Genomic DNA, 27,065 nt, shown 5'->3' with positions numbered 1-27,065 from the left:
TCCCAGCTACTCAAAAGGATCCCAATTTCCAGGCCACCAAGGGCAATAGAATGAGACCCTTTGTCAAAATGAAAAAGAACAGGTCTGGAGATGTAGCTGTATGGTAGAGCACCATGGATTTAATCCCTAATACAAAACAAAACAAAACAACAACAACAACAAAACCCTGAAGTGGTGTCAAAGATTCTAACCTGAGGGCCATACCACCCTCAGGGGAAATTTTGAAATCTGTATATTTTGTCATCACTGTTTGGGACAATAGTAGCATTTTGTGTATAAGGAAAGCTGTCCCAACAACCCCTCCCAAAGGAAGCATCACAGGCACAGACATGGGATCCTCTCACTCGTGTGTGACTGAAGGCAAAAGCTACGTGGAACCTCAACCCAGGGCCCTCTGCCTGTACCGTGTGGCAGTGGCTGGCCTGGGTGTGCCTGGCAGATGCCAGTCTGTGCCAGGATTCAGGGTGAGGAGCTTGGCACCTTTGGTGGCAAGTAGTTAAATGCAAGATCAGCAAGACACGCAGAGAGGCCCTCTCCTGCAGCCGCACGGTTGTCAAACACAGCCTGTTATTTCTGAAAGCTCTTTGGAGTTCCTGGACTTAAGAGAGTAAATGACGCCAGCAAAAACTGCCACAGTTTATTTCATTATAAGAAGAAATTGTGGCTGGGTGCCGTGGCACATGCCTGTACCCCCAACGGCTTGAGAGGCTGAAAGAGGAGATCCAAGCCAGCCTCAGCAACGGTGAGGCGCTAAGCAACTCAGTGAGACCCTGACTCTAAATAAAATATGAAATAGGGCTGGGGATGGGGCTCAGTGGCCGGGTGACCCCGAGTTCAGTGCCTGGTACCAAAGAAGAAAAAGAAATTGTGGGCTGGGCATCAGAGATAAAAAAAATAACAATAAAAAGGCCTGAGGTTTGGGGGAGACAGCCAGAGCAGCAGTGTGACACAGCAGAAGGGAGGGGCCAGTGGGAGCGTCACATGTGACACCACAGAGGGAGGCCTTGACACAGACAGCCACTCACAGGGTCTCTGGTCCAGTCTGGCCATGACCACACCAGTCCCACACAGTGTCCTCACCAGCTCTTAAGTGTCCCACTGCCTCTCAACACCATGACCCCATGGGGGTCACAGTTCATCGTGCATCTGAAGGACAAACTGTGGCCATTGCTAATAAAACAGAAATTTGAATTTGCTGCTGGCTTCTCTAAGCCCTTGCAGAATTTGAGAAAAATCAACAGATAATCAAACAAATGCTCATATGAATGAATGAATGAGGTGATGGATAATAAGTAAATAGATCTAAACACCTAAAAAAGCATTAAAACAGAGACCCCAATGGCGTTCTCCTGGAGTATGGTTCTCCTGGGGACATGCTGGCTCTGGGGGACTCAGTCCTGTCCTGCCTCTGCTTGAACCTCCCCACAGGGTGGCCTACCTGCCACCCTGGCCCACATCACTTAGCACAGGCAGGGAGCAGCACAGGAAGCCCCTCCAGGGGGCCTGGCCTCTCCCTCAGGGCATCTGTGCTTCCTCTGCCTCCCCCTGCCCAGCCCTCTGGCTCCTTCAGGAGGGAACCTGGTCAGCACCGCATGCTCTGTTTAATTCTTGATGGCCCTTGTGAGAGCAAGGGCCGTCCTGCTCACCCACCACCCCGTCACCTAGCAGAGGACCTGACACGCAGCTGGCTCTCAAAAGCCTTGTGGCGGGACTGAGTAAGGCACACGTCCTGGCCAGCGTGTCCGAGGACCTGGCCAGCGTGTCAGAGGTCCTGGCCAGGGTGTGAAACGTGGTCCATGTTCCATGGCAGCTGTGTGTTGATGAAAAGCGGTTTCATTCTGTGCATTTTGTTATCTGAAGATCATAGATATATTCTTCCTGCTTCACCAATGAATTCTGACGTCCATTTCAGGAAAATGTCAAATAGATCACATTGATCTGAATATTCAGGAAGGGAAGAGCACTCGTGTTTGCAGTGTTAATAGTGAAAAGCCTGCAATTAGGCCCACATGAGTGGTCACATTCTAGGGCGTGGATCGCAGATGGAGGCTGGAGGTGCCCCCAAGACACACCTATTAATGTCAGCACATCTGTGTGGACTGGGTGTCTTATAGGACAGTCACTTTCCTACCTTCCTGTCCCAGGCAACTCGCAACTTCTTCATGTTCTGCGATTGTTGGATGAATTGCGTATCTTTCTGGACTCATTTATGAAAAAGAAGTTTAGATGAGCAAATAAGAAGCCTGCACTTGGGAGTTCACAGTGTTCGTTGTGTAATGTTAATGGTCTGTTTGTTTCTCCCTTTCAGAAATTGAGAAGGGCGGCTGTGGCGACCCTGGCATCCCCGCCTACGGGAAGCGGGTGGGCAGCAGCTTTCTGCACGGAGACACGCTCACCTTTGAATGCCAGGCGGCCTTCGAGCTGGTGGGCGAGAGGGTCATCACCTGCCAGCAGAACAACCAGTGGTCAGGCAACAAGCCCAGCTGCGTGTGTGAGTTCCTGTCCTGCAAGGGCCCAGGGCAGAGCGTGGGAGGAGAGTCCCTGGGGAGGCAGCTGCCCAAGGGGCGTTCCCAGACACCAGCTTTCTGCTGTCCCTGTTAAAACAAGGTCTGCTGCCAGAAGAAGTGCAGCTGAGCTCTTTCTACCCCAAGGGATCGAACATACCACTGTCACCCAAGAGCCCCTGATAGGTGCTGAGTGGTCAGGCTGAGTGGCAGCAATGGAAACTCTATGACCTAATGATTGTGGTAGCCAACTTTTCATGGCTGTGACAAAACACCTGAGACAATCAACTTAGGGAGGAAAGACAGTTTCAGAGGTTTTAGTCCAAGGTTAGCTGGCTTCATTGATGTGGAGGCAAGGTTTGACATTGTGGTGGTGGGAGGCGGTGGTGGTGAAGGGTATCCATCTCATGACAGCCAGGAGGCAGAGAGAGAGAAGAGAGGAGGAACCCAGGGACAAAATAAATCTTCCACGTCATGTCCAGAACCCACCTCCTCCAAAACGAGGTCCCACCTCCTGGAGTGTCCATCACCTCCACTGTGCCACCAGCTGGGGACCACACCTTCAGTACCTGAGCCTGTTGGGACATTTCAGACCCAAACCACAGTAGTATGTTGTGCAGCCTTGGGCACTAGTGGGTGCATGGTGCTACAGGAGGCTCGGACCTCGGCGGACAACCGCCCTCTTCCTGTGTGCGAAGCGTGGAAGCAGCAGCTGAGGCCTCACGGCCACTTACAAGGTTGACTTAATTGACAGTGAACATGGCCATGGCTGGAAGTGTGTGTGGAATCATGTGGAGAAAAGTAAGGCCTTGTGGCAGCTGCTGCCACCCAAACAGAAACAGGGGCTCAGATTTGTGTGAAGCACACGTTCTTCAGGTATCCAGAGGAGTTCCACGTTGCCCAACGACAGCACAACTTGATTTTCTCATCACTTATTGTTAGTCTTTGCCCACAACCAACAAAAAAATTAGATAAACAACTGGAAAAATGCACCTTAAAAGAAATAAGTAAAAAGTTATCACAGAGGAGCAGACCCGATTGCTCCTCTGGCACCAACGACTAATGCTGTTCCTCTGGAGGCAGAAAGTCTGAACTAGAAATCACAATATCTAGCATCACATTTCTAACCAACTCGGTGGGATCATGTTTATTTTAAAGCCTCTGCAGAATTAGGCAGAGTCCCTGGCTGTGCTGTGTAAGGTAAGAGATAGGTTATTTGGGAAAGAGAAACACTGTGCTCCAGGACGACTGGTCTTACGGCAGCCGGCCATTGTGGCCACCTGCAGGGGTGAGTCCCCCTCTTTGCTCTCAGCAGGCAGGGTCAAGGGGCAGTTCTTGGGTCAGGCAACACTGTTTGAAAATATATTCCTGTCTCCGCAGTTTCATGTTTCTTCAACTTCACGGCATCATCCGGGATCATCCTTTCCCCAAATTACCCAGAGGAATATGGCAACAACATGAACTGTGTTTGGTTGATTATATCCGAGCCGGGAAGCAGAATCCACCTCATCTTCAATGACTTTGACGTGGAGCCTCAGTTTGACTTTCTGGCAGTCAAAGATGATGGGATTTCTGATATAACTGTCCTTGGTACTTTCTCTGGCAATGAGGTGCCCGCTCAGCTGGCCAGCAGTGGGCACATAGTGCGCCTGGAATTCCAGTCGGACCACTCCACCACTGGCAGAGGGTTCAACATCACGTACACCAGTAAGTGAGCTCCTGGCCACGTTTTGATCACACACACTGAAGGTCTCTGAAGCTATGTGATCATTATCAAGGCACTAAGAGTAGCAAAATGACATAACGCTGTTCTGATATTTAGATTAGTCTCTGGGTCACCCCATCTCGCAGGGTGCTGGGTCTGATATCCTGGCCCTCCTTCCAATTTTCCCAGCCTCCATCTTTCTTCCTTCCACCCATCCATGCATCCTCCTTGTAACAACAGAGTGTGACAACAAGGGTCACGGCGTTGGTGGTCAGGAGCCAGGGTCAGCACGCTGGCCCTTGGAGATATGTAGTGGATTTTAACTAGACAGCTAATTTCTCTCTGGCTCAGACCCCTCATCTGCAAAACAAATCTTATAGTTTGACTCCTTAAATGCTTTCTAGAAAGACTAAAACGAAACAGTAAATATGAGCAACACTAATTTGCCTCTGGCTGCTTCTCTTAGGCACGGTGTGTAGAATTCCCGGTAATGATGTAGTTCCACAGTAACTCTGGGATATAGGGTCAGAGTCACTCACTTACATCATCAGGGCATCTGCCGAGGGGCGGAAGCTAGGCCTCGGGCTGACCCCTACCTGGAGCAGATGTGCCCTGAGCCTCAGTTCTGCCCCACCATCATGTCCCTGGTCTCTCTTCTCAGTGCACAGGAAGTGTCCTTCCAGCCCCAGTGCGGCAGAGGTGATAGGTCTATTCATCCATCCGTGCTCTCGCTTACAGATCCCAATATCCCGCTTGTTCAGTGTATTTACTCATCTATGGGTGGTATAACTGAAATTTGGGGAAGTAGTTGCCTTATAAATGGGTTCTGTTCCCTTGTTTCTTGATACACGTAACTGAAATTCAAACACTTGGTTCTGCTTCTTTTTCTCTTTCTTCCGTCAGCCTTCGGTCAGAACGAGTGCCATGACCCCGGCATCCCTGTCAACGGCAGGCGTTTTGGCGACAGGTTTCTGCTCGGGAGCTCCGTTTCCTTCCACTGTGACGATGGCTTTGTCAAGACGCAGGGGTCCGAGTCCATCACCTGCATCCTGCAGGACGGGAACGTGGTCTGGAGTGCCACCGTCCCTCGCTGTGAAGGTGGGCCCCGTCCCCAGCCTCCTGGCCTCTCCCTTTAGACAGGCCAGGTTCCAGTTTCCTAGATGCCAGAACAGAGAACACGGAGGGACTGAAGCACAGGAAGTGTAGCCTCACTTCCTGGAACCAGGCTCTGGAGTGTGCGAGGGAGGGTGTGTCCAGGAAGCCCCAGCTCCCGTGCTCCTTGGCCTCAGCACATCACGTGACCTCGGCCACATGCTCAAGAGGAGCTCTCCTGTGTGTGCATCTGACTGTGTCCGTGCCCCCTGTTGTACTGGGGGAGGGTCCTCTCTCCCACGACGCCCCGCCTACGTGCTCCTGTGCCCACACACCATCAGTGAGTGTGGTGGGAGGGTGAGACACTGATGAGGATCTGGGGCCTGAATTCAACCCATGACAACCCTGTGGTTTTAATTAATGATTTCTTTCTTTATCAATGCTCATATGAATAATACCTACTTTTCTTCTTGATATTTCTGGTCTACTTACCTGTAATAAGACCAGAGGAAAAAATGCAAGGAGCAGGACCTCATGGCCCTTCATTATTGATCATTTAAAAACGTTTGCCTCAGGCCCCTGACCCATCCTCCCTGTCTTACACAATGAGCTCAGGAACCTTGTCTTAAAATCATCTCTGCTGGATCCCTAAGAAATGCACGCGTAAAAACAAAAGTAGCATGCCCCTTTGCTCTCAAGCATTGCCCAGATTTTCAATGAGTTAAAGAGGTGAACTGTGGTAAGTGGGGGAGGCTGGCATTTCTTGGCTCTGCACTGAGGAGGTTAAACTGCACCTTCACAGTGTGAATTCATATTGAGTCTTAGCATCTTTCTTGCCTTTTGGCCAATAGCTTATATTTTAGGATTAGTATCATAAAGTAGTTGAGCAAGTACGATAAAATATTTGCTGACGAGTGCTTTTTGCAGAACTTTTCTAAACAGTGACAAGTTGGAAACAACTAAATGTCCAACAGCAGGGAGCCGGCTAAGTGGATAGAGACTAGAGACGTGTACCCAGACCAGGGGTCCAGCATCATTAACCAAGGTGACGGGCCAAACAGATCCTGAGTTGCTATCATGGGAAAGACCAGGGGCATGAGCACACGAGTTCACAGGGTTTTGGAAACACAGACACGTGTCAGCATCTCAGGAGAGGGAGACGGAGGGGCTGGGCACTCACGCGTTAATGGTGGCTGGAAGGTTTTCTTCCTCTTGGGTCATTCCCTCAGTTGTCTGAGGTCAACCTGTTTCTTTTTAATACGTAACTAGGAAATGAATAGGCCAGCCGAGGGCGGCTCTCCTCCTGCACTGCTTTAGGGAAACTTCCCGAGTCCCCACCTCCAAGGGGTCAGAGCCGAGACCAGCCGTGGGGAGACTGAACTCTCAGAGCCCAGCCAGGGCCACCCCTTGTCCAGCCTGAGCAACGTGCGGGGTGGCTTGCCACCGTCAGGAGACATTCCAGCTGGGCCCTGAGGTGGCCTGCAAGTGGCTCTGCAGCAGTTGGGAAGATGCTCTCCTTCCTTTCCTCAACCGTTGGAAGAATTCAGGGGCTTGGCACCATCCTGGTGGTACAGTGGAGGGCAAGGAAGCAACAGTGCACTTTTATTTTTAAATCTATCTTAATAATTCACTTTTAAACATATAATTTTACACGTTATGCTTATAAAATGTTAACAGATGGTGGTTTTGGAGCCTTTATAATTAAGTGGATGTGCACACGTGGCGTGTTCACGCAGGTCACAGGAAAGGTGCCACAGCTAATCCTGTCTGAACACTGCTGTAGCCACGCAGACCACGGCTGGCTGTGAGGCATGACTGAGTTCATGAGCAAGACTTTGCAGAGAACAGGCTCTTGCCTCATCCACCATGCTGGCTGTCTGTGCTGGTTACCCACAGTGTGCTGTGGGCAGAGGCATCACAAGCTGCAGGCGGGGCCTGTTCTCAGCACACTGGTGGACAGGGCTCTGTAAGCACAGGGAGTAGCAGGACCTGAGATAAGGGGAGGCAGCACATTAACCTGAGCAGAGCTCTGCGTTCCTCCATTACCAGGAGGAGCCCCGCCAGGTGAAGCTAAGTGAAAACTCCAGCTTCAGTTGGAAAACAGAGAAAGGAAGAGTCCTGGTGGGAGATCTGAAAGTCCCCCGCCCAGACCCACTCCCTGGGCATGGCAGGGTCTCAGGGAAGGCAGGAAGGTGTGCTCTGGCAGCATGGCCACCCAGGTCCCCACCAAGAACCTGCTGCTCAGAAGCCACCAGCTTCCACAGCAAGCAGGTCGAGTGCAGAGAGTGCAAGGGCCGCGAGGAACAGCCGCCAACTCGACTGAAGAGGTGTGCACGACCCTCAGGTCCCCAACAGCACACTCGGGGTTCCTGTTCCCCTGCAGCCTCCTTTGTAGAAATCAATTAAATGATTGGCCAAGAATGAACCCTCACAAATTAAAACAAATGCAGACCACTTCACTAACAATGCTCCAGTTGAGGTTCTATAATCAAAACAGAACCACAAGCACATACTAAAATCCAGAGTCCTCTCTAATCAACAGCTGTGTATTAAATAGAAATAGAGGGTTCAGATTCTACACTGTCTGGAAGTCCTGGGGGAGAGACCTTCCACTACAGCAAAGTGGGGCAGCAGAGCCACACCATGGGGCACACAGGGCTCACGGCCTGCAGCATGGAGCTCTGTGCCCAGAGTGAAAGATACAGAAAGGAATGCCTTAGAATAGATAAACTCAGAGACCTGGGGACTTTGCCAGTACCAGTAATAGATGGACCCTGAGATTCTGCAGAGGGGACCAGGAGAGAAGAGGGTAGCACACACACGGTTGGGAGCCTCAGGGAAACTGTCCTTAGAGGAATAACTCAGCTCACGTAAGCAATGCCAGCCCTGCAGCGAAGCCAGGTTTGTTGAAAAGCACCTTGTTTATCCTGGCGGAGTTCACTGGGGCCTCAAAACCTGGATGAAAGGGAAAGACATTCTCAGCACTTCAATATATGTGATCATTTTTCCACCAAAGGAATCCCACTCCAAAAAGGATATGTATGTTTTAAACGACACATCTTCACATACGTGCTTCCTATGAGTTCACAGGGGAGATGAGCAGTAAAGAGTATGCAAAACGGTGTGGCCAGGTGGAAATGTATTCTTCCCTGCAGTGTTAACCTAGGGCACACTGTTTTCTGAGGACTCTTGCGGGTGTCAGGGAATTCACATAGCCCGGGGACACACTTCTTAACCCTCCCTTTTTCTTTTGTAACTATAGACTATTGTCTGCCACTCGCTGCTTCAGGATAGGCCCAGCCTAACCCTGAGCTTGTACAGTTCACACTTTTGTTTTTAACATGCACCAACAATTTAATATCCTACGTGGCAAGTAATTTTAACAAAACAAACACAACTCGACGTATATACATACGAACACACTAGCTCACATGTCTTGGGATTTTTCATCATTAGATTTAAGGCCATTTAAAATTTCATCTTCCGTAAATGCTTATTGAATTCCTAATGCATGTAAGATGGCTATGAGAGACTTGTGCCAGGAGATTCCTGATGACCAGACAGGTCGCTCCCATGTAGATCATCCAAGGAGGAGCACTCTGCCTAGTTGTGAGGGCAGATAACCAGCCGTGCAAGGCACAGATCTCAGTTTCAATCAACTCAGGGTCTTATTAGCAACAGGTGTGCCTTAATACTTGGAAATACTGAATCCATGTCCGGAAAGCAGCCCCTATTTTGGTGGCGATGTGACTATGGCATGACCTCCCACATTTACTTGAACCTGACCTTGTGCATCTTCCTTTAGCCCCATGCGGTGGACATCTGACAGCCTCAAGTGGGGTCATTTTGCCTCCTGGATGGCCAGGATATTATAAAGACTCTTTGAATTGTGAATGGATCATTGAAGCAAAACCAGGACATTCTATCAAAATAACTTTTGACAGGTAAGATGAGCCTTGTCCTTCATCTGGTCGTAGGACCCATATCTGTTCCGTGTTTTAAGTTAGTGGATCTTAAACCTTTCAAGGTGACAGTTCTTTGGTCCTCCAAAGGGGCTGACCCAACAGGATTAGGCACTACTCCTTCAGTTCTGTTCTTCCGGAGCATTGTCCTCCCAACCCAAGTTAGCTGTGGACAGAGAAGCTTCCTGGGTGACTGTTCCCACGCACTGGGGTTGACCCTGGAGTCCATCCTGGGTGGCTTCCTCCCAGCTGACCCTGGAGCCTGTCCTGAAGCTGGTGCCTGCAGTGGAGTGAGTTCTGCCAGGTTCTTGGTGGCACAGGACACAGCCCCCTGTCCCTCTGGTGCCTTCTCTTCCCTCTGGGGCAGCACAGAAAAGGCCTCTCCAGTTCTGATGTCAGCTGTCAGGAACTGGAGATTGTCGAATGTCCAGAGTGAACCTTGGGGCAAATGCAGCAGATGAGATGTCCATCAATTGCCCATGGCATTGCTGTCACTGGAGAACAGTGTGGCTTTGTTCCTTGAGTATGGATTTGATAATCTGCAAAACTAAGCATGCCATTCAGGCTCTGTGAGATAAGGTGTTTTCCCGTGTCACTCAACATTGAAATTGACTTGATGATTAAAAATTAAACTGGTTTGAAACAATGCAGGGAAGGACTGTTGTAAAAGTTCTGTGCTCACACCTCTGAATGGCATTGCACTTATCTTATACGACCTTATTGACTAGATTGCATTCAGAGTTTTTGCCTCCAGAATATTCTAGTATCTCGACTTCATGAGGTTATTTCCTGTTTTGTTTTCCCAGTAATTTTCTAAGAATTTGATATCAATATAGGAAATATTTATTGTACTTGCCATCTTTAGTAATTATTTTTATTCAAAATTGTTGTTTCCACTATTTAGGTTGAATGATAACATTCAGTAGATTTTTCCTTAGAAATAGGGAAAAATTTGATTCATCTATTTTGAGAGTGGATTCCTGCAAATAACATTAATCATTTGAAAAGTAGTATCTCAATATATATTCAGTAAATTAAACTTGGCTTCCTATAAATGCTTACACTTTTCAATAGGGTTGCTAAAGCAGAAGGCCAAACCTAAATCATTTGGTAAAGACAGTGATTTCCGCTCCCGAAGCAGGATGCCTTTCCGATTTCCCCAGGGGCACCTACTCAGTGTTATTTCAGTGTGGTATTTTGCCAGCCTCCCTGTGCAAGTACCTCATGTTTCTGATATTTGGAACATCAGTGGCGGTCACCGGAGATGCATTGCCCGGCTCCTTAAGGAGGAGCCACACAGTGCGTGTGGACTTGCTCATCGGCCAGTGGAGTCCCCTTGGGGGGTCGAGTTTGTCCATGTGCTTTGCAGTTCCACGAGGGTGACTTTGTCATACAATGTGAGTCAGGTTGCTGGGCCGGGAGTGCTTAGGGGTCTCTGCTCTGAGGTGACTCTGGAAGTCACACAGCAGTCCTGGCTTTGGGAAGACCGGGAGGAGATAAAAACGAGTGTGTGAACCCCTCAGAAGCGATGGCTTCCACTCTTATCCAGGTTCCTGGATTTGAGCTCAAACATCCGAGGAATCATAATCTTTAGATTAAAAGACAAAGTTGGCACCGCCTGCTCCCCAGTACTCCAGCCTGTGAGTCTATTCTGGTCTGGCCACGTGAGGCAGGGTCCTCTGGTTCCTTCCTGTGGAAGGGCAGGTTCCAGGGCACCCACCTCGCTGCGGAGAATATGGATCAGTGTGCATTTTCACTAAGAGAAGTTTGCACTGCTTCATGATAACCAGGGCGGAACCTTTGGCTCCATGCCATTTTGGCTGATGTGTGCCGCGCCATCAAGGTAGCTTCCTGTCTCCCCCTGATTTCCTGTTCATCAACAATCCCAGTGGAGAACAGTGGCACAGGCTTCCGAGGACTCTGGCTCCCGTTACCGAGTGAGTCAGAGGCTTATGACGCCTCAGCTGTTCCCTGAGAGCAAAACCAGACACTTGGAAAGCAGGTTAGCTCTTGGAGGACTAGACGAGCCATTTAGAAAATTACCTCCGTGCCTGGAATGGCACCAGCGTCACGTCTAAGGGGACCCAAGTGGGTGCGACTTTATATAAATGGAACTGCAGCCAGACTCCCTGGAAGCACAAGGAAGTGAAGCATTTGTGGGAAGCTCTTTCAAATCACTAAAGTTATCTTTTGAGTTTGAGAAGTAGTTCAGCTTAGTCCAGCTTCCTGTTAATGAGCTTAAAAAAGCACAGGATTCTGTCCAGGAAAGGTACCTAAATGTGGTTGTGTACTGTGAGTCCCTTCTTCCTCTAGGAGATCATTTCACTTGAGTGTGCCTGTTCCAAGGTGTCTGATGGTGTCAAACAGGGAATTGTGAAAAATACTTTTAAAATGCAAAAGTATTGACAATTATCTGTCTATTTACCTGACATTTCTCTCATGGGGGTTTTGAATCAGAGCTGAATAATGACCTTAATTTTTATCTGTCATGTTACAAGGTAGAGTGTTATGTAAGATGGGGGCAGGTAGAGTGTCCTGTTTCTTCCAGAAAAACACTCATTCCTACGTGATATGTGTCTCCACATTTGTGTGTGTGTGTGTGTGTGTACATAAATGTACAGATAAATACATGTGCACATGTGATTTTAAATATTTCATTCACGTTGGTATGTGTGGGGTTTTAATTAACGGATGAGGGTGGTAGGAGAGGTCTGTAAGTACCGGAGCCTGAACCTCTTTCCTGACATGATGCACGTCCACAGGTTCCAGACGGAAGTCAATTACGACACTCTGGAAGTCAGGGACGGGCCCACCAGCTCTTCCCCCCTGATTGGAGAATACCACGGCACCCAGGCCCCCCAGTTCCTCGTCAGCACGGGGAGCTTCCTGTACCTGCTCTTCACCACCGACAGCAGCCGCTCCAGTGTGGGCTTCCTCATCCACTACGAGAGTAAGTGGCCTTCCTGGGGCCCCGGGCAGTTCTGTCTTCAAGGTACAGAGGAGCAACCGCTGGTGCGGCCTGTCGGCTCCGCCAAGCCTCCTCCCCAGTCTCTACGGAGCGCTTGGGGTTTTCTCCTCACACTCCCCCAAATACTTATGGATTGTCCGTACTTCAGTGTGTTGTCACCTCACTGCAGAGGACAATGACACGCTTTTATCATTAGGAAGGTACCTTTGGCCTGAAGCATTCCAGGACATCACGGTAAAACTGCCCACCCAGGCCCCAAGTGGACAGGGCCCCTGTTTCTAGGGCCTGTGTGGCACGTGTGTCTCTGTTCCGACATGCCGGAGCATCTCACTGGGTACCGAGCCTGTGACGAAGGGGCAGGAGGGAGTCCCGCCTGGCCCTGCCATCTGCCCGCCGGTGGCCCAGTGTTTCTGCAGTGCTAACAGGACTTCCAGGCAGAAAGGCTTCCTTCTGCTTCTGTTTCCTCTAGTTAAAAATCTGCTCTTGATTTTAGCTTCTGAAATTATGACATCCACTCATTATATTATTTTGGGGTCACATTTACATAAACATCCTCTGGAATCTAGTTGAGGGGCGGGTGTTCCCTGAGATGCAATTTCAACAGTAGTGAATATAAAACCCAAGCAGGGGGTCTCTGGATGGGCTCCACGCTCCCCGCCCACGTGGGACAGGAGTGGGGGGACCATGGGCCTGAAGGAGCCACAGTAATTGCAATTTATCTAAAAATAAGTGAGATAAATCTAATGTCATTGCTACTATATAATTTACCTATGTCCATATATAATTTTCTAAATCCATGGATGTTAATCCTTCTGCCTTTTAATCTTCTTTCTCTCTCTCACCTCCCCTTTCCTTTGCAAATCTCTGTCTTCCCTTATCCAGCACACCTGAACTAATCCCCTGTCATGCACGTTCCTCTGCCTTACCTTCCCACATGAGTGCACCCAAGATACTAAGCCCAATATACACTTGGGCTTGCTTTTGATAAAAAGGAATCATACTATGCTCATATCTCACGGCAAGAAAATCAATGGCTAACAACTTAAAGATCAATTTCAAACCTGATACAAAGGTACTGGGTATTTTTCATGTATATATACGTGGATCTAGCGTTCATTTCACTGTACTATTCTTTAAAATTGAAGCACCAGAAAATGCCCCACTTCCCTCTGTTGCACATTCCTGTAAGGTAGCACTTCTTCTAGGGAAATGATCTATGTACACATCGCGATCATCTGAGTTCAGAAAACTCCCAAGCATTGAAGAGCAGAGTATTTCATATTCGCCCCATACCCCGTTTTAGACCAGGGTTATGGGCCTTGTCAGCCTTTGGTGCAGGAAACTTAAGAGGTATTTCCAGACACTAGGGTATTCCCATAACTAGGATAACAAAGTTTTCGCCTTCCCTCTCTCTACATGAGAAGCTGTAGAGTATTTTGCCTACTTTTCCACCCTGTGCTCTAATGGCCACGTGCAGGTAATAGAAGTGATTTTAAATGCTCATGTAGCTCAGACAAACAAGTTGCTTTTATTTGTTTTGCTTTTCCTGGAACTGAATGGAAGGAAGTGTGCTCACAGGTTTCTATCGGCTTTTCATTCTCACTGATGCAAGAGTAGAACACCATGGGCTGGCTTAGGAGGCAGCTGGGTCTCACGGCTGTCTTCACAACCTTGAAAGAACTGCCGGGGTTGGTGTTTTTACTTAAGCTCTGCCTCAGCGAGGTGCACAGAAGGACCTGGAGCTGCCCCTCGGAGCAATGAACTCTGACATTTTTCCTTCTTCACATAATAGAAGAAAACTGTCACCAGGACGGTGCATTGGCAGAGAGTGACATGCGTGTGTCAGAAGGTTCCAGGCTCAGGGATCTGCAAAGCCTCTCCTCCTCAGGTTGGGGGAAAGCAGGAGGTGGCTGTGTCTGCAGAGGCAGTGGCTCCCCAGGACAAAGGGCCTCGTGCTGTTTCCTGAGGTCCAGGACACACCTGCAGACTGCCTGCGGGGCCCTGCTGGGGGTCCTCTAGAAGGCCCTGGACGACTCCTATGTGTGCTCTTGGTGAGACATGGACGCTGCATGGGAGTCCCACCGCAGAGGTGGCACACTGGGCTCTGACTCACCACCACTCCTAGTATTGACCAACCATTTGTTTCAAGAGAAGCAAGGACATGGATGACCCCAGTGATTCAGGGAAGGGCATGTTTATAAGGAAGGAGTCAGACCTGCTGGGAGGGTCAGGCTGTGTGGCCTGCGGCTCTCAGACAAAGCAGATGATGGTGTGCTGGGCCGGCCGTGCCAGGCTGCTGCTCCCACTGGTGGCAGAGACTAGGAGCTGCCCTGGAGCCTGGTGCATAAGGTCTGTGGAGGGCAGCATTCCCCAGCACCAGCTCTCAGGGGCCTAAATTCTGGGCGTGGCCATTCAGTGGTTCTGTGGTGCCGGCGGGAGCTCTGGGTGTCCAGGGGAGCCCCGAGGTGGTGAGTGAGGCACGTGGGGTGCCCAGGAGCCCTGTGTCAGCACAGTCCTAGACACACACAACCCCGGGAGGGAGCCAACAGGGGGACGGAGAGGGCAACAGAGGGAACAGCAGAAGGGAGAAGCCAGGGCAGGAGCAGAGACCCTCGGAGGCTGGAGCGGCCACCCTTGATGTGCAGTCAGGCTCGTCCAGGGCCTAGAGGAAGTGCACCTGGAAGCCAGCATGCGGGCGTGAGAGGACACCTGCCCATCAATGCACTCTTACAAGGACAGCTCCTGTGACCCTGGGGTGGCCTATGTCGAATCTTCATGCCACTTAAAAACAGCAACAGGACTCATCTCCCCCCAGCCTTTCGGCCTAAGTGGTGACGCTGTGAGCCGTTCTGTTCATGGTGCCCCTGTGCCTGCGGACCCCTGTGTTCTACCGTACAGACGTCAGTGCTGCAGGAGTCAGGTCCTACGTGCTCAAGGTTAACTTAGGGGCTGGGGTGTGGCTCAGAGGGAGCGCTTGCCTAGCAGTGTGGGGCATTCAGCACCATCCTCAGCACCACCCAAAAATAAATTAATAAAATAAAGGCACTGTGTCCCTCTCCAACTCAAACAGTAAGGTTAACATAGTTTATCAGCAGTGCCCAGAGACGGCATGGGCTGCTGTAGGCCCCAGTCACCTGGTAGAACCTTCTGGAAGTCCTGGAGGAGGGTGGGAGACCTTCTCTTCAAGGTTCTACTGAGAGCTCACCTGCACTTCTGTTCTGCATGTGCTGAGCCTGAACCATGCCCCCACCCCAGTGGTGCCCTTGTGTTCCGTGTGCTTGGAGAGGGTTGCTGCACAGTTTCCTCATGTTTTTCCTCCCTACCCCCATTTGAATCACCCCCCTTATATCAGAGAAGACATTCATCATTTGTTTTTTTGGGATTTGCTAACTTAGCATAATCTGCTCTAATGTTACCCATTTCCCTGCAAATGCCACGATATTTTTTAGTGCTGAGTAATATTCAATTGTGTATAAATGCTACATTTTTTCATCTATTAAAGGACCTCAAGGTTGGTTCCACAGTCTAGCTATTGTGAATTGAGCTGCTATAAACATTGATGTGGCTGTGTCCCTGTAGTATGCTGTTTTTAGGTCTTTTGGGTATAGTCCAAGGAGAGGGATAGCTGGGTCAAATGGTGGTTCCATTCACAGTTTTCCAAGGAATCTCCATAATGCTTTCCATATTGGCTGCACCAATTTGCAGTCCCACCAGCAATGTATGAGTGTACCTTTTTCCCCACATTCTCCTCAACACTTATTGTTGTTTGTCTTCATAATAGCTGCCATTCTGACTGGAGTGAGATGGTACCTTAAAGTAGTTTTAATTTGCATTTCTCTGATTGCTAGAGATGGTGAGCATTTTTTTGTATATTTGTTGATTGATTGTATATCCTCATCTGAAAAGTGTCTGTTCAGGTCCTTGGCCCATTTGTTGATTGATTTATTATTTTTTTGGTGCTTATCTTGTTGAGCTCCTTATATACCCTAGAGATTAGAGCTCTATCTGATATGTGAGGGGTAAAACTTTGCTCCTAGGATGTGGGTTCTCTGTTCACCTCACATATTTCTCTTGCCGAGAAGAAACTTTTTAGTTTGAATCCATCCCATTTGTTGATTCTTGGTTTTAATTCTTGCACTATAGGAGTCTTATTAAGGAAGTTGGGACCTAGCCCCACATGAGGATTAGGGCCTACTTTTTCTTCTATTAGATGCATAGTCTCTGTTAATTCCTAGATCCTTGATCCATTTTGAGTTAACTTTTGTGCATGGTGAGACATAGGGATTCAATTACATCTTCATATTTCATCTTCATTTCCAGTTTCCCCAGCACCATTTGTTGAAGATGCTATCCTTTCTCTAGTGCATGCTTTTGGCACCTTTGTCTAATATAAGGTAGTTGTAATTTTTTTTGGTTAGTCTGTGTCCTCCATTCTGTACCATTGGTCTACCAGCCTGTTTTGGTGCCAGTACCATGCTGTTTTTGTTATTATTGCTCTGTAGTATAGTTTAAGGTCTGGTATAGTGTTACCATCAGTTTCACTCTTCATGCTTAGAATTGCTTTAGCTATTCTGGGTCTCTTATTTTTACAGATGAATTTCATGACTGCTTTTTCTATTTCAGTGAGGAATGCCATTGGGATTTTGATCGGAATTGCGTTAAACTTGTAAAGTACTTTTGGTAGTATGGTCATTTTAATAATATTAATTCTGCCTATCCATGAGCAAGGTAGATCTTTCCATCTTCTAAGGTCTTCTTCTATTTCTCTCTTTAGGGTTCTATAGTTTTCATTGTATAGATCTTTCACCTCTTTTATTAAGTTGATTCCCAAGTATTTTATTTTATTTTATTTTTTTGAGGATATTGTGAATGAATAGTTTTCCTCATTTCCCTCTCAGAGGATTTGTCACTGATATACAGGAATGCCTTTGATTTATGGGTGTTGATTTTATATCCTGCCACTTTGCTGAATTCATTTACTGGTTCTAGAAGTTTCTTGGTAGAGTTTTTTGGGTCTTCTAAGTATAGAATAATATCATCAGCAAATAGTGCTAGTTTAATATAGTTATTTTTTATTATTTTCATATAGTTATTCCTTTAATTTCTTTTGTCTGTCTAATTGCTCTGGCCAGTGTTTCAAGAACTATTTTGAATAGAAGTGGTAAGAGAGGGCATCCCTGTCTTGTTCCAGTTTTTAGAGAGAATGCCTTCAATTTTTCTCCATTTAGAATGATGCTGGCCTGAGGCATAGCATAGATAGCTTTTACAATGTTGAGGTAAGTTCCTGTTATCCCTAGTTTTTCTAGTGTTTTCAACATAAAGGGGGGCTGTATTTTGTCAAATGCTTTTTCTGCATCTATCAAGATGATCATATGGTTCTTATCTTTAAGTCTATTGATGTGATGAATTACATTTATTGATTTCCGTATGTTGAACCAACCTTACATCCCAGGATGAATCCCACTTGACCATGGTGCACGATCTTTTTGATGTTTTTGTATCTGATTTGCCAGAATTTTATTGAGGATTTTTGCATCTATATTCATTAGAGATATTGGTCTGAAGTTTTCTTTCTTTGACATGTCTTTTTCTGGTTTTGGAATCAGGGTGATATTGCCTTATAGAAAGTTTGGAAGTACTCCCTCTTTTTCTATTTCCTGAAATAGATTGAAGAGTATTGGTATTAGTTCTTCTTTAAAGGTCTTGTAAAACTCAGTTGTATATCCGTCCAGTCCTGGGCTTTTCTTGGTTGGTGATCTTTTGATGGCTTCTTCTATTTCCTCACTTGATATTGGTCTGATTAAGTTAAGTCTGTGTTAAATCTTCTTGACTCAATCTGGGTAGATCATATGACTTAAGGAATTTATCGATGCCTTCACTATCTTCTATTTTACTAGAGTATAATGTTTCAAAATAATTTCTAACTATCTTATATATTTCCATAGTGTTTGTTGTGATATTGCCTTTTTCGTCACATATGCTAGTAATTTGAGTTCTCTCTCTCCTTCTCTTTATTAGTGTGGCTAAGGATCTATCAATATTATTTATTTTTTCAAAGAAACAACTTTTAGTTTTGTCCATTTTTTTCATTGTTTCTTTTGTTTCGATTTCATTGATTTCAGCTCTGATTTTAATTATTTCTTGCCTTCTACTGCATTTGCTGCTGATTTGTTCTTTTTCTAGGGCTTTAAGATGTAGTGTGAAGTCATTTATTTGTTGGGTTTTTCTTCTTTTAAGGAATGAACTCCATGCAATGAATTTTCCTCTTAGTATTGCTTTCATAGTGTCCCAGAGATTTCGATACGTTGTGTTTCTGTGTTTTCATTTACTGCTAAGAATTTTTTAATTTCCTCCTTGATGTCTTCTGTAACCTATTGTTCATTCAGTAACATATTGTTCATTCTCCATGTGATGTAGGAATTTTTCTTCCTTATTTTATTGTTGATTTCCAATTTCATTCCATTATGATCAGATACAATGCATGGTAATATCTCTACTTCTTTGTATTTGCAAAGAGTTGCCCTGTGGCATAGTATATGGTCTATTTTTGAGAAGAATTCATGTGCTGCTGAGAAAAAAGTATATCTGTTTGATGCTGGTTGGCATATTCTGTATATGTCAATTAAGTTATGAATTGTGTTGAGTTCTATAATTTCTTTATTCAACTTTTGTTTGGAAGGTCTGTCCAGTTATGAGAGATATGTGTAAAAATCACCCATGATTATTGTCTTTTGGTCTATTTGACTCTTGAACTTAAGAAGAGTTCGTTTGATGAACATAGCTGCACCATTGTTTGGGGCATATATATTAATGATTGTTATGTCTTGTTGGTGAATGGTTCCCTCAAGCAGTATATAGTGTCCTTCTTTATCCCTTTTGGTTAATTTTGGCTTGAAGTCTACTTTATTTGATATGAATATGGAGACCCCTGCTTGCTTCTGCAATCCATGTGAGTGGTATGATTTTTCCCAAACTTTCATCTTCAGTTTGTGTATTTCTTTTCCTATCAGATGAGTCTCCTGTAGGTAGCCTATGGTTGGGCCTTTTGATGTAATCCAGTCTACTAGCCTATGTCTTTTGAATGGTGAATTTAACTCATTAACATTTAGGGTTATTATGGAGATATGGTTTGTATTTACAGCCATATTTGTTTATTTTTGTTAACTTTTTTTCCTTTTTGATTAGTTTTTCCTTTACTGTCCTTCCTCCAGCTGTTGGTGTTCATTGTTATTTTTCATTTCCTTTTCATGTAATGTTTTGCCAAGGATGTTTTGAAGTGCCAGTTTTCTAGCTGCAAATTCTTTTAACTTTTGCTTACCATGGAAGGTTTTTATTTCATCTTTAATCCTGAAGCTTAATTTCACTGGATACACGATTCTTGGTTGGAAGACATTATCTTTCAGCATTTGAAATATGTTGTTCCAGGATTTTCTAGCTTTCAGAGACTGTGTTGAAAGATCAACCGTTAACCTAATGGTTTACCCCTAAATGTAATCTGCTTCCTTTCTCTTGTGGCTGTTAACATTCTCTCATTGTTCTGTATGTTGGGCATCTTCATTATAATGTGTCTTGGTGTGGATCTCTTGTGGTTTTGTACGTTCGGTATCCTGTAGGCTTCTAGGATTTGGATTTGTTTCACTTTTCATGTCTGGAAAGTTTTCTAAAAGTATTTCATTGAACAGATTGCTCATTCCTTTGGTTTGGACATCTATACCATCCTCTCTTAAATTTGGCCTCTTTATGCTAGTCCATATTTCTTGGATGTTCTGCTCATGGTTTATTATCAGTCTTACTGAGCTGTCTACATTTTTTTTTCAGATGAAATATCTTTATTGTCTGATGTCCTGTCTTCTAAGTGTTCTACTCTGCTGGTGATACTCTCATTTGAACTTTTAATTTGGTTTATTGTTTCCTTCATTTCCAGGATTTCTGTTTGTTTTTTTTGCATAACCTCTATCTCCCTGTAGAGTTCATCTTTTGCTTCTTGGATTTGTTTATGTAATTCCTTGTCAAAGTGATCTTTCATTGTCTGCATTTGCTGTTTAAAGTCTTCCTGGAGTCTCCAGATCCTCGGAACCATGTATATCCTGAAATATTTACCTGACCTACAGACGTTATCTCCTCTAAAGTTGAGTTAACCTGCATTGTTTCTGGTCCTTTCTTTCCTTGTCTTTTCATGTTGCTCATGTTTATTTCCAGTTCAGTGTGACAGTTGTGTTGTTGTTTTACCCCTATAGATTTGTGTTCTTCTTGTAATGTTCTGAGATTTCTCCTTTGTGATGGGAGACAATGAATGTAAACAGTTTCCAATATTAACTATACATCATCTATGAGCTAGTTTTTGTTATTAATATATTTATAGTTTTGTTATTAATATATTTTTGTTATTAATATATTTATAGCTGGGACTTCACACACCTGTTCAGACGCCCATCGCGCTGTCTAGAGATGTTGTCTAGAGATGTTGGATTCAATTATAACTTAAAATATATTCATTAGCTTCATAAAAGACAGTTTCTGTGGCATATAGAGAACTGAGGGTTGGGCGTAGGATGTTATGATGTGAGGGTATGGGGTTAATATATGTTAGCTACCTTGGAGGAGAACTCTCATGAAGGAGTTATTAGCAGGAGACTAGACAGGAGGTATTTTAGGGTAGTTAAGAACATGGGAGGACAATAAGAAGCAAATACCTATTTGCATTTAGTAAATTATACTTAGTAGAAATAGTAACAGTTGGGAGGTTGAGAGAGGAAAAGAAGGAGGAAGAAAAGTAAAAAGAAAAGCAGAAAAAAGGGGGAAGGAGAGAGAAAGCAATGAAAAAGAGAGAAGATAAAAAAAAAAGGAAAGAAGGAAAAAGAAAAAAAATGCACTCCTGGAATTCCGTTTTCTTCTCTTCCAGTAGGGGGCGCTGTGATTCCAGGCTGAGCCTCTGCCCTCAGGGTGGGGGAAGCCATCCCTGTGAGGGGCCCTCCCTCCCCTGCGGGTGCCTCTCCAATCCCGGTCTCTATCCCCGGCCCTCTCCTGTCCACCAGGCCCCATTTGATGACCTCCATCCGCAGCCCTGGGTTCATCTGGGCATGCGCCGTGGCCACCAGGCTCCTGATCCACGAGGCTGTCTCTGCCTTGGGTGGTCACCACGTCCTCACAGCGTGGGTGGGGTTGCTCTGTCCTATTCCCCCTGATGGCGTCTGGCCACGCACCGGGAGCAGGCGAGGAAGGTTTTGGGTTATCACAGGTGGAGGGGGTGGGCTGGGGGTCCCACACCTGCTCAGACGCCCACGGCGCTGTGTGCGACACCCACCCCAAGGCCATGGGGTAGTTCTCCAAGATGGCGGCCCCTGGTTCCCGGGGTCCAGTGAGGTGGGGGTGGGGGTCACACACCTGCTCAGACGCCCACGGCGCTGTGTGCGACACCCGCCCCAAGGCCATGGGGTAGTTCTCCAAGATGGCGGCCCCTGGTTCCAGGGGTCCAGTGAGGTGGGGGTGGGGGTCACACACCTGCTCAGACGCCCACGGCGCTGTGTGCGACACCCGCCCCAAGGCCATGGGGTAGTTCTCCAAGATGGCGGCCCCTGGTTCCAGGGCGCCCAGTGAGGTGGGGGGAGCTGGGCTGTTCTGTTCCCAAGCTGTCTGGTGCCCTATGGTGACGCGGGTGGCAGTCTGACCCGTTGCAGCCCAGAAGGTTCAGTAGCCCTTCGTCTCCGGCTGCCCCACTCCGCGGGGCTCACCTCTGCACATCTGTGGCTGTTGGCTGCTTCCTCGGCCAAGTGCGACTCCAGTTTCCCGTGGTCCCGGGCTGGGCTTCCAACAACCCGCTGTTTAAAATCCTGTCCCCTGCTCCATGGGCTTACGTTCCTGAAGGAGAGCCGCTGTGAGGGAAAAGGTCCACCACTCACCCAGAGTCAGCCAGTCAGGGTTCTCCACCCGCCACCTTGGAGTCTGCTGGTCCTTGTTCAATCTGCCTCTTTTCCCCTTCATCATTCCACCCACCAGCACAGCCACCCCTTGAGGAACCCTAACCACGAGAGCACTCACCACAGCGCTGGCCACGGGGCTCAGGCACACAGCCTGCAGAGGGCCAGGTCTGCACTCGCTCAGTTCTGATACCTTGGTCCGCCCCAGGTGTCCAGACCACCCTAGGGATTGGTAACTCGCTAGAAGAACTCAAAGAACATCGAGTCTAGGAGACTCAGCCTCCTATTTGTGACAGGAAAAGGAGACAAAGCAGAAGGAGCCAGTAGGAAGGACACAGGGTAAAACTTGGGGGTCCAAACTAGAGCAGGCTGGAGCACGGCCTGCTGCTGACCCAGGATTCCCAAGCTCTTGGTCCAGAGCTCCCACCGGGCCCTGTGCCATGGTGTGTTCGACTGGGCCTTCCTGCTGGCGGATTCCTCCCCGCAGCCGAGTAGTGCTGAGCCACTGCGTGTCCCAGGGCCCCTTGGGTGACAGTTCACTATACCACCAAGAGTTATTACCCTCATCACTTTTTAAAAATCACCCAGAATTAGTATTCAGTAGTAGGCTTAGGAGGGAAGGCTATTCATAAGCCACACCCCTCAAACTCTGTTAAAATGTAAGTATAAAAAATAGTGTCCCAGGACCATGGGGAACTTAACCATCTGAATATTGGAACTATTTTAATATTTTTTTTACTAATATTTCAGATCATGGTTTGTGTTCCAGCCATTACCAAGGGTGACATACAGCAGCAGCAAGTCTATTTTTGGCATTTGGGAACATTGTAATGCTATTCTTTTTTTCCCCCTAACTTTCATCATGATTTAAAATATGTACTATTCTAGAAGGCAAGAAATGTGAAATGGAATAAAGACACTCTTTGGAGACTGGATTTAGTTACTAGGTGAAGCACTCATCTTTGCACACATTTTAGTATGGGCTAATCGGAGCCATCTCAAAAGTGGCTGACTTCAGTGCATATTTTGAAATTATGTTATTTGTGGAATGCATTTTTGGAAAATCAACTCCAGTGTAGTTTTAGATTCATCCTAAGTATCCATCCCCGTGTGTGTGCACAGATAGGAAAGTTACAGTGTGACTGCCAAGACCTCATGACATAGATCATGAAAGTAAGGCGATGGCTGGAGGGAGAATACTGGCCTTCATTTAGCAGTTCATTGATTTTCCAATGAAGAAAAGTAAAATTCAGAGGTTAATGAATTATTCAAGGTTGTACCATTTAGATATCTTCTGGTAAATAGCATACCAATATGAATCTCTCTAATTTGAAAAATAGAGTCACGTATTTTAAAAACCTTGTTTTTACATTAATGGATTGTTGGATTCTTGGTAATCAGCTTGGTAATGGGTCACTTAGCCGCACGCTTTCTCCTGCTGACTGTGTCTGAGAGCATGCTGCGTTTTCACACTCGCATACCTTCTCAGCTAACCTCCCGTGGTGATGTGTCTCTGTGCCTCCAGGTGTGACCCTCGAGACGGACTCCTGCCTGGACCCAGGCATCCCTGTGAATGGCCGACGGCATGGCAGGGACTTTGGCATCCGGTCCACTGTGACCTTCAGCTGTGACCCGGGGTACACACTGAGCGACGAGGAGCCCCTGGTCTGTGAGCAGAACCATCAGTGGAACCATGCCTTGCCCAGCTGCGATGGTAGGTGGCCTGTGCTGGCCAGGGCTGGGCGGCAGCAGGAGCCAGTGTGGCTGTCTGGGTGCTCAGTGGGTGTGCATTCTGTGGGGAGTCACAGCCAGCTGGCTGAGGGATACCTTAAAGTGACACACACCTGGCTTGCCCACCATGTTTTCTGTTGGAGGTAGAACAGCTGATTAGAAATGAAGACTGGAGAATGACCGCTGTCCTTCAGCAGTGGCTCCGAGCATTGAATTGAGGAAGGGTTCTGATCCACAGTTTGTTAGAAAGCACCTATTCTGAGCAGCAGCAGGAGCACTACAGTCAGTTGACGCATCCCACACAGTCACACATGATTTTTCTCTGACTTGGGTCCAGGCAAAGAGCTTGTCCACGTCCACATAGATTGCTCTGGCTCCCACTGACCCTCACCCTCTGCCCAGCAGGGGCACTGGGACCCCAGCCCTTGGGAGACCCTCAGGCTCCCTGTGCTATTGACAACCCCTTTCTCTACACAGATCTACTCCTCAAAATCTTAAGAACAAATAGCAATCTTGATTATCAGATCACTATAGGGTTCAACCTCATACTAAAATATATTACTTGTGATCATTTGCAATTATGCTTTGGGCATTAGTCATGAATATAACCCTATTATAGTGTTGTTTCTAAAGATGAATGTGTGTATGAAGATGAAATATGTAGATTGGAATTCTGTGCACATGCTATAGATATATATTTCCATTTTCTGCATTTTATAGACTGAAGGGTCTTTTTTTTCAAACAGTAAAGAAGATATGCATTCATTAAACACCTTAACTTCTCGGAGATAATGCTTGCAAATAACAGGGTTTAAGGAAGAACAAGGTGTAACTGCAGAACATTTAAAATTCTTGACCTTTTACCAAAGTACTAACACAATAATTGGCACCTGCAAAGTGCAGGTGGACACTGTGAGTGGCCTAAGGCTGTCTCTGGAAGTAAAGCACATGAAGCCATCAGAGGGAATGAGGAGAAGTCACGGGAGAGACCATGGTGTGCACATACCACTTCTGCCCTTCATGACCTGGAAGGGCATTTTAATGAGAAAACAGCTGATACTATTTTCTTTTCCTGTTGTGTTATCTACTATCATCTAATTGTAATACCAATTGCATTTGCCTCAGAAAGATGTTGAAGTCAAATGTTATAAACCAAGATGCAAATTGAAAGCAGAGGAGAAATCACTTCAGACCTGCTAGAATATCGGTAGTAAAGAGACCAGCATAGCAAATGCTGAAGAGGACAAGGGAGCCCGGGGAGCAGGTGGCCAGCACAGCCCTGGGCCAGGAGCAGGCAGGCGCTTCACGGATTAGAGATGGAGCTGTGTGGCATCCAGTAAGCCCACCTGTACCCACAGCCAAAGGAAGGAAGTCGGTGCCTAGAAGAGAACCCTGCGCTCCTACTGCTGCACGTCCTCAGCAGCAGGTGTGGCGTCACGGAGTGTCCACCAGCAGATGAGTGGACGGAGACCCTGGGGCACAGGCACTCCACAACATGCCACTCAAACCTAAGAGCGAAAACCTGTCATTTGCTGTAGTCACATGACTGGAGGACACTCCTTCCTCTGGAGGAAGTGAGCCAGGAGCAGAAAGACGAGTACCCCACCATGTCATTTATGTGCAGGCCAGACACGTGGGTCTCCCAGAAGCACTGAGCAGAAGAGTGTGGGAGTGGAGAGCAGTGGAGAACCCGGGTCAGGGGGCGCAAGTTGCAAGTGGACAGCAGGAATAGTTCAGGTTCTGAGGCCCAGAGGATGGCCGGAGTGCTACATTACAAGTTTCAAAGTAACCACCAGGTGGATTTAGAATGTTCCTATCCCAGGGAAATGATGAATGTTTGAGGTGGTGTATACACTAAATAGCTTGATTGGATCATTACACAATGTGTACATGTGTGAGAACTTCACAATGTGCCTCATAAATGTGCATCAATGAAAACCAAAAATAGTTAAATTTTGTAAACCCTGAGTTTGTCATATAGAGTATACAAAATATTTGTCATATTTTATAGTTCTAGATTAAAAATAATTAGAACCCAAACCCTCCACCCTTGTTCTTCTTGTGTTACTGAATTTGAATTGAGATGGTTTATCAAGTTGCTTGTGTAAAGTTGGCTGTAAGTCAGTCAATCCTGTGAGCAGTTTATGTTCACAGTGAGTGCAGGCTTGTTGGATGCTACTGTGCAGTTGCCGTAGCTCTTTCTTTTCCTCATTTTGCACTACAGATGAAAATGGAATTTGGAAATGCACACACAGAGCTGCTGCCTTTCCTTACATTTTCTTTTGAACAAGTGGTAACACAGGGCTTCTCAGCTGTTGGAACTGCAGAACCTTCAGTCATACCTGACGAGATTGGAAAGTCGAAGACCTCTGCTTCTATGGTGATGAACGAGGCCATATTTAAAACTAGGATTGCCGGCAGATTGTCTAGGCTCGGGCTGCAATAGGGCTCAGTGGTGGAGTGCTGCCTAGCTAGGCAAGGACAAGATCCCAGGATCAACTCCCCGAACAGGAAAAATATTGTCTAGGTTCATGAATTGAAATGAAAGCTCATGTAGACACATGAGAAGCTTTGTCTGACCCTTTCAGGATCAGTAATTTCAATTTTGAAATGGATTTTTCTCAACAGGCATCGGTGTTACACATTCCTTTGCATTAAAATACAAAAAGCCCCATGAATTCTTGATTCAACATTGGAAACAATGATTTTTTTTTTCTAACATTTCAGCATTGGATCAGGAGTATTATCTGCTTCTGCCCTACAGGCAGCCTAGAACACAGAAGTTACTATTCCTGGTCTCACCCTCTGGTTGCCCCAGCAAAATGGCATAGTTAGCGGCTTCCTTACCTGAGCCACTCTTTGCCATGCTCTGTGCAAGGATGCACTCAGCCTTCATCACTGCTGCTACTGCTGTGCCAGCCTTTCAGCCTCACGGGCGTTCCTGATGCCCTGGTCTTCTGTATGCAGGTTTCCAAAACTCTAGTACTGTTGCACACACTCTCCTATGTGTTTACAGCTCACCTGCCTGCATGCCGGTTCTCCATCAGACACCCAGTATGCTCTTTACAGCTTGGTTTATGCTTTACACATAAGAATTGAGGCGGAATAATCCATGGAAAATCCAACTGGAGCTGGGGTTCCAGCAAGGAGTGGATTTTCCCAAAGTGGCTACAGTGCAAAGAGGCA

General features: G+C 46.7%; 1 protein-coding gene across 2 annotated transcripts in view; it reads left to right on the top strand.

Annotated features, from left to right (window-relative positions):
• Csmd1 (CUB and Sushi multiple domains 1) overlaps positions 1-27,065 on the top strand; it is a 1,629,066-nt gene that overhangs the window by 1,300,796 nt on the left and 301,205 nt on the right. For both annotated transcript variants that reach the window (XM_040292009.2, XM_040292008.2), the window contains exons 13-18: positions 2,309-2,491; positions 3,885-4,211; positions 5,113-5,307; positions 9,107-9,245; positions 12,026-12,213; positions 23,674-23,862. In XM_040292009.2, the coding sequence (XP_040147943.1) occupies positions 2,309-2,491; positions 3,885-4,211; positions 5,113-5,307; positions 9,107-9,245; positions 12,026-12,213; positions 23,674-23,862 (1,221 nt within the window). The remainder of the gene's footprint in view (positions 1-2,308; positions 2,492-3,884; positions 4,212-5,112; positions 5,308-9,106; positions 9,246-12,025; positions 12,214-23,673; positions 23,863-27,065) is intronic.

The sequence above is a fragment of the Ictidomys tridecemlineatus genome, chromosome 14 (assembly GCF_052094955.1).
Source record: "Ictidomys tridecemlineatus isolate mIctTri1 chromosome 14, mIctTri1.hap1, whole genome shotgun sequence".
In the NCBI taxonomy this organism is placed as follows: Eukaryota; Metazoa; Chordata; class Mammalia; order Rodentia; family Sciuridae; genus Ictidomys; species Ictidomys tridecemlineatus.
Note: the sequence above shows the minus strand (reverse complement) of the source record. Positions and strands in the feature narration are given on the sequence as shown.